This window comes from Sarcophilus harrisii, chromosome 6, assembly GCF_902635505.1.
Source record: "Sarcophilus harrisii chromosome 6, mSarHar1.11, whole genome shotgun sequence".
NCBI lineage: Eukaryota > Metazoa > Chordata > Mammalia > Dasyuromorphia > Dasyuridae > Sarcophilus > Sarcophilus harrisii.
The window spans coordinates 160,877,838-160,886,027 of record NC_045431.1 but is presented as its reverse complement, the minus strand read 5'-3'; the positions used below and the strand labels follow the sequence as shown (position 1 = coordinate 160,886,027).

At 33.1% G+C, this 8,190-nt stretch overlaps 1 protein-coding gene across 1 annotated transcript; it reads left to right on the top strand.

Moving 5' to 3' along the window:
* The first annotated feature begins 1,709 nt into the window (after positions 1–1,709).
* CXCL8 (C-X-C motif chemokine ligand 8) lies at positions 1,710–6,704 on the top strand. The gene is made up of 4 exons (XM_003772838.4): positions 1,710–2,022; positions 3,691–3,826; positions 5,080–5,163; positions 5,832–6,704. Exons 1-4 carry the CDS (start codon positions 1,959–1,961, stop codon positions 5,851–5,853), a joined length of 306 nt encoding a protein of 101 aa, XP_003772886.2. The 5' UTR covers positions 1,710–1,958; the 3' UTR covers positions 5,854–6,704.
* Positions 6,705–8,190: the final 1,486 nt, after the last annotated feature.

The following is an 8,190-nucleotide window of genomic DNA, read 5'->3' as shown; positions in this document are numbered from 1 at the left end:
CTTTCCCAAAGTGAAATGACAACTGGTAAATGTGTAGGGCTGAATTTGAACTCAGTTCCCTCCAACTCTAGACCCAGTGCTTTATTTATTGAGTCAACTAGACACCTCTAAAAAAAGATTTCCAAATCAGGAATGAGTTCCCTTGTGTTTTCCTTTGGGGTTTTGCTGCAGCTTTCTGTGGGTATGAAAAAATTATCTTTTCTTACATATTCAATTTTTAGAAACGCAAGTATCATTCACGTTCATAGCACTTGTACTAGAATAGAATTATTTCCTTTGTTTGCCTGGTGAAGTGAATTGCTCTCATTAATTTAAAGCTTGCCATACTTCTGAAGTTTCAACTCAAAAAGTCAAACTGAATTCACAACTAAGCAATAAGATGTCCTGCAGTAAGGTAAGCTCTCACCTAACAGATGGAGCAAGATTCCCATGAAATAAAAGTATATGTTGTAATTTGGTTCACTCACCTATTTCAAAACCTAGCCTCTGGTTCCAGCAGAAACTCCACACAAGTCAAGGGAAATGCCAGAAACAATCCAACCTATTGTTTGGATTGTCATATGAATTGTCATATAAATAAATAGGAAACTAAATAAATTGTATTATCAAGTAAGGCATCATTGAAACATGCCCCAACCAAGGACTTTTACAATAATATTATCAATGCATACTAAAAAAAGTAGTAAGTTATAGTTAGAACTCATTTAATCTAATCTGTTCATTTTACCAATGAGGAACTAAGGGACTAACAGGTAAATTGCTTGCTCAACACCATGCAGCTAATATAACTGAGATTTGGATTTAGTTCCTCTGAAACCAAATACAATGGTGTTTCCAATTCAGTTGAAATCAAGTTGACAACCACTAATAGAATATGCACAAACAATATTATATATACAAAATAAAGACATGCCTTATCTCCCTAGATGGAGTTTATAATCTAATAGGGGTATAACAAAAGATAATTTTTAGCTTATGGTAAAAACAGTCCAACATGTACTCTCTCTCTCTCTCTCTCTCTCTCTCTCTCTTTCTCTCTCTCTCTCTCCTTCTATCTCTCTCTCTCTGTCTCTCTCTGTCTCTGTCTCTCTTCTGTCTCTCTGTCTCTCTTTCTGTCTGTCTGTCTCTCTATCTCTTTCTCTCTGTCTCTTTCTCTCTCTCTCCATATAAATATAAGTACTTGAAAAATATTGAATTTATTTATTAAATCAAATTATTAAATTAAAATATTTTCAAAGGTGGACATTTGCTGTACTGAATTAAATACTTTTTATAGCTAGTAAAGAAAAAGCACAGCAGGAAAAAAGGCTAATTTAGTACTATAGTTAAGAGTAGTGAAGGTTCAAACTAGAGTGATGGATATTACAGTGGAGTGAAAGGAGAGTTACTTTGGAGATAGAAATGACATGACTTGGAAATTAATTGGATAATTGGGGAGAATAAGAAAATTCAAAAGAGAAAGAAAATTTAACCAAATAATGTAGTTCTTCACCAAATAATGATGATGATGGTGATGATAACAATGATACTAATGACAATAAAATTATTCACACAGCTACTTGTTATGCAATGCAATAATGTAGAATGAATAAAAAGAAAAAAATGGAAACAAGCCCAGAATGAGTAGAGTTTAAGGTTCCTTTTCTTAATATCCAAATATATCCATTAATAATGTGGTCAGTGTCATGTATTATGTAAATAAGCATGATCTTGAAAAAAAGTCTGTAAAGGGGTTTTCACTAAGAGTAGGATGACTCAGTTTAATGCAATATGCCTGTAGGGTTGCAGATTGTGGAATTTCCTCTGACATAATGCCCAAAAAGTTGTAAGAAGCATTGAGACTGTATAAAAGAGCCACCAATATGCTCCAGCCAACAGAAAGCCTCTGAAACAGTCCAGATAACAGCTGACAGCCAGTAGGAAACCAGAGCAAAACAAACCACAAACTAACTGCGAAAATGACTTCCAAGCTTCTGGGAGCACTCTTGGCCATCTTCCTGGTTTCTGTAGCACTGAATGAAGGTAAGTAGACCTCTTTTTTTAGCATTCAAACGGAAGAGATATATTCTCTGAATATGGTCCATGCTTAAAGATACAAATTTCTAGAAAAGCAAATTGTAATATCGTTAATAGTAAACTATCTTTCTTAAAGGATAGAAGGAAAAAATAGATTCCTTTTGGAACCGCTTCTTTTTTTAGGCCTTTTCTATTCCAGTTTATCCTAAAGCAAATATTTTTTGTTCATTTTTTTTTAGTCATATTTGAGTCTCCGTGGCTCTATTTAGGGTTTTCTTGGCAAAGATGCTAACGTAGTTTGCTGATGAGGAAACTGAGGCAAATAGGGTTAAGTGATTTATCCAGGGTCACTAAGTATCTGAGGCCAGATTTGAACTCACAAAAATGAATCTTCTCAGCTTTAGGCTTGATACATTGCCTATCTAACAAGGATAGAATTTGGCTAATGCAAATGAGATTGGAAGATCAATTCCCATAATTCTTACCTCTAATTTCGAAGTTGTAAAATCATGAGGAAGTTATTGTCTCAGGACTTCAGCTTCCTGATCTGTAACTGTGTAATACATAGTTGAGATTCACCAAGTTTCTGATCAATGTAAATGTTATATGTTATACAAATATCATTTTTTGTTATTACTAATCGGGTCCTAAATGCACTATATATATATATATATATATATATATATACACAAATATACATAAATGTATTTACACATACACAAAAAATAGAGATATATAGACACACATTTGTGCACATATATACATATTAATACATATATATTTATAGTTATCAGCATATACAATATATGTATACACATTGGTGTACATGTATGCACACATATAAGCAGATACATACATGCATGCTACACATATATGAATAAAATAAAATGTGAATACAGTATTTTGCAAACGAATCAATAGAAGTAGTGGTATGGATAGAGTACTTTGAGTCTGGAGTCAGGAAGACTAAGCTCAAATACATTCTCAGACACTTACTAGCAGTTTGACCCTGGCCAAATCCTTAACTTCTATTCTCCTTGGTTCTTTCCTTTGTAAAGAAGATGTAATAATAGCACTTCTTCCCAGGGTTTTTGTGAGTATGAAATGAGGTGATAACTATAAAGCACTTTGCAAACTTTAAAGGGCCAAATAAATGCCAATTATGTAATATGATTAATTATAATGCTAATTATGCAATATTTGCTGTTAGTGTGTACCATTAATTATTTTAATTATTAATACTAGTAACATAATAATAAATATGTGCATGTATGTGCATCCCGACCAAGACCCTTTTAGAATATTAATTTCATTAATTCATCATTTCTATTAGCCACTTCTGCCTATTGTTCTATTTACTTTCTATCTCAATACCAAACAGAGAAAAATGTGAGGACAAATGAACAGGGAAACATTTGCCAAAAGACTCCAAAAATTTACCTATAATAAAAATCTTATTAGAAGTGGCCAGTGAAAACTTTTCTTGGAGAAACAATTTGGGGATGATGAAAGATCAGGTTTCAGATTTAGAGGAATCCGTGTGCTAATGATAAAATTTGTGAAAAGTTTTCAAAATCACCAATTATTTTCATGGTTAGCAAAATATTAAAATTAAAGTTAATGGGGATTAACTTTCTTTACTTCTAATTCTTTTCATTATTTTATTCCTTATAGCTGCTGTGGTTTCTCGGACAGTGACAGAACTCCGATGTCAGTGCATAAAAACTTATTCCAAGCCTTTCCATCCCAAACTCATTAAGGAGTTGAGGGTGATCGACAGTGGACCACATTGCTCAAACACAGAAATCATGTATGTATTAAAAAAAAACAACAACAACAACAACAATGGTTTCATTTAGGAGATGGGGTGAGGGTGGGGATGAAAATGAGAGGAGAGGCAGAAGGGCAGGAGGGATTAGAATCAGGAGAAATCACCTAGCTACCGAGATAATCCCATTATTTGTATCAATCCGAACTTGTCAAAGATGGATTGATATTCAATCCAATACAGTCTTAAATTGCTAGTAAAGTCTGAGGCCAGATTTGAACTCAGGAAGATGAATCTTGTTAATTCCAATCTGGATGTTCTATTCACTATGCTACCTAATTCTCTTCAATAATTAGTTACTAACAATTAGTTATTGGATATTAATAACAATAGTTAACACTTTCACAAAATGTTTTATATATGTTATCTTATTTCATTATTACAATATCCTGTGAAGTAGGTACTATTCTTATCCTCATTAGACAGATGAGAAAACTGAGGCAAAATGAAGTTAAGTGACTTAAAGTGACATAGCTAGTAATTGTAGGAGATAAGAGTAGAGTTCAGCACTTAACATTTCCTAGTTGTGTGACCCTGGGCAAGTCACTTAACCCCAATTGCCTCAGGAAAAAAAAAGAAAAAAGAAAAAAAAAAAGTAGAGTTCAGGTTTTCCTAACTCTGAGCTCAGTGCTTTTATTCCATATCATCCTATCTCCCTAACTGTTAAGCAGAGGCTAAGTTTGGCATTCTTGGAAGAATTTGCAGAAGTTTATCATAACTTTGAAAAACATTTCCACAATTTTGAATTTTGGAGCTTATTGAAGTCTCCCCCTTTCTCCCTGCTTTGAAAAATAATTTTTTAAAGTCATCATAGAAAATGGAATGAGGAACTAATCCCCTTGCTGCTTTAAACTAAATTAAAAGAACAGAAAGTCCCCAAATTTTGATATTTCAATATGAACCATCAGTTAGTTGACTTCAATGATGAGTTGCATCATTGTCATCAATGTCGTCAGGTCATCATTTGTATTCTGTGAGTAACAGCCCTCCTGAATGCTCTCCCTTAGACTTTTTGAATTCTCTGGTGCTAAATCATTCTATCATGGTAAGGGAAAAAGTTTCCTGGAGGTTGATCTCATGAATGAAAGAACATAATTCCCTATATACTTAGGAGAAACTTCAGGGAGAAAAATGTAAATGTTCTGACTTGAATGCTTACATTCTCACTGATTTTGATAGAAAAGAACCCTTCAGAGCAGATCATTATTGATCCTTTTTTTCCTTTTTCTTTTTAGTGTCACTGTTAAAGACAACAGGGACCTCTGCCTTGATCCTAATGCAAAGTGGGTGCAGAGAATTCTTCAGGAGTTTTTGAAGAGGTAAGTATATTGCAATTACTTACAGAGAAATCAAAAATAGGAGGGAAACAATAAAGAAAATGAGATTAAATGAATGGAATTTTCTCATTTCTTTTCTTGTTGTCCCAGAATAATTTATTTTGTTTCCTTCTTTCTGAAATCTACCTTTCCATAAAAGAAATAATCATAATAGTAAGAAATGACATTTATGTAGTTGGCTTTAAGATTTAATTAGTATTTTATATATATTATTTAATTTGGTCTACATAACAAATCCATCAGATAGAAATGCCTGATAAAATGGATATTTAAAGATAAGAAAACTGAAGCCCCAAATGATTAGATTATTTGTCTAGATTTTCCAGTTAACAAGTCTCAGGGTCTGGACTTAAATCCAGGTCTTAACTGACTTCAAATTCTTTTTATTATAGTATATTGCTAATAATAATAATAATAACGAAATTAATTATTTTTTCCATAACATATTTTACAAATTGCACATGAAACTGAAAATTTGTCATATACAACTTGCTATTCCTATACAATATACGATAAAGAGATTTTTTTTTTTAAAGTGACTTGAGAGAGCAAAATCAAGTTTAGAGGATATGAAATTTCTGAAAAGATGTGTATTCGAAAACTCTTTTTTTTAATCATTGTTTAATCTCTTAAAATATTTTTCATTTCAGAACTAAGGATCACTCAAAATAAAATGGAAAGACTCCTTCTTTGTCTTGAATGTATCTCTTCATGAAGATGCCAATGAAGTTTCAGGAAAATCTGCTTCTCTTTCAAATATGCAACATGAGTCAGAGAATTAAGGAAGCTGGGGTTTTGACTTAGCCAATGCTTCACTGTACCTCAGAATATCTACCCATTCCTACCTCATTGAGATGCTTATCATCAGCTGTTTCTGCTTTCTTTCAAGATCAGGCAGCATAGCATTATTTTCCAGTTATAATTTAATTCAGATATTTACTATTTATGTATTTATTAAAGTTAAAAGAATATATAGAACTAGAATTGGATGATAAAAACTTCCCTGATAAGAAGTAGGGGAACAAAATGACAATGAAATTTTATTTTATTTTAATCTGAGCAATGCTTAATATTTCTCCTATCTTCACTGCTGGGAACAGGATTCTGTCTTCCAGAAATTTTGCTGGAGGGATGGCATTAGTGGAAACCTGAATTAGGGCTTTCTGCCCTAATTCTGGAATCATAGTCTTAGAATGGTTTAAGAAATAAAACAGCAAAGTCTTACTGGGCCAAAGTCCCAGAATTTTTCTTGGTGGGGAAATTATTTAGGATGTGTCAATGCTTTGTTATAAGTTTATTTAAATGGTTGTGCTCTGTCATCACCATGGTTTATTTATTTAACTTGGGAAAACTTTTTTTATTATGTTTGAGAGAAGTTTTCTTAATATTTTTTGGTAATTTGGAAGTCTACATATGACCATGAGAATATTTATGAAAAAATGTAACTTATTGCCTACTTTGTAAACATTTGCTTTATTCTAGTTTTTTTGTTACAATTTCCTGAAAGTTTTCATTCAATAAAAAATGCACATTTTGATTTTAAAAGAATTGAATTCCTTGTTTCTTTGCTTCTTAATTTCCCTGATAACTTTTGGTTTTTAGCAGCCCAATAGCTACATCTATTTAATTATTCCCCCAGGGTCAAATACCATAAATCAGGTTTGCCTGAGTTGGGTGAGATAGCTTTGAGAGGTGTAGGGAACTCCCTGGAAACTATTGGGAAGGAAACCTGTCCCTAGGTGGAGGAAGCATCATTTGGTAATTCTCAATTTTATTTTATTTTAAAATTTTTCTTATTTATTTTTTACATTTTTTTGTTTCAAATTGTATCCCTCCCTTCTGCCTTTCTCTCACATACTGAAAAAAATAAACCATGTGATATCAATCATACATGTACAATCACATAAAACAGATTTCCATATTAGTCTATTTTATTTTAGTAATTGTCGCTAATTAGGTGACAAATTTCACTTTTTTCACTTAGAGCAGAGGAAAATGGTATTTCCTGGAACAAAAGGATAATTAGCTTGGGAGAAAGGTCCGAAAGGGAAGTTGAAGTCAAGAACTGACTAACTCCTCCAAAACCCTTCCTATTGATAACTGCACTAAGTATCATGATAGAATATCAGTTTTGGAAGGAAATAATTTTCTTGATTAAGTTCTTCCTTTTGCATAGGGAAAAAATGCAAAACAAAACTGAACAATCTTTATTGGCTCTGAATCTGTGGTCTTTTTGAATATCTGCCCCAATAATTGACAGTTTCTGTAGTTTTCTTGCTTAGAGGACAATGACTGTGTGTTATTGCTGAGTTTTTAGTCCTGTTCAATTTTCTGTGACTCCATTTGGGGTTTTCTTGTCAGAGATATTGGAGTTTGCCATTTCCTTCTCCAGCTCATTTTACAGTTAAAAAAGTGAGGCAAAAGGATTAAATGACTTGCTCAGGGTTACTCAGCTCTATCTGAGAAGAGTTGAATTTAGGAAAATGAATCTTCCTGGTTCTATAGACTTGGCACTCTATGCATTATGGTGCCACCTAGCTGCCTTAGAAGTGCTTTTAGAACCCTCTAAATCCTCCAAATCCCAACCCTCAGAATTTAGAAAGTCCTGGTTACTGAGCCTTGATTCTGGTTCTGAGAGGAGGTATAGAGTGTGGAAAGCTTAGAGAAATAGGATGATAACTTTTTTTTTTTTAATAATTATTAACTTTTTATTGACAGAACCCATGCCAGGGTACTTTTTTTTTACAGCATTATCCCTTGCATTCACTTCTGTTCTGACTTTTCCCCTGCCTCCCTCCACCCCCTCCCCCAGATGGCAAGAAGTCCTATACAGTTAAAGTCCTATACATGTTAAAGAGGTTACAGTATATCCTAGATACAATGTATGTGTGCAGAACTGAACAGTTCTCTTGTTGCACAGGGAGAATTGGATTTAGAAGGTATAAATAACCCTGGAGGAAAAACAAAAATGCAAACAGTTTACATTCATTTCTCAGTGTTCTTTCTTTG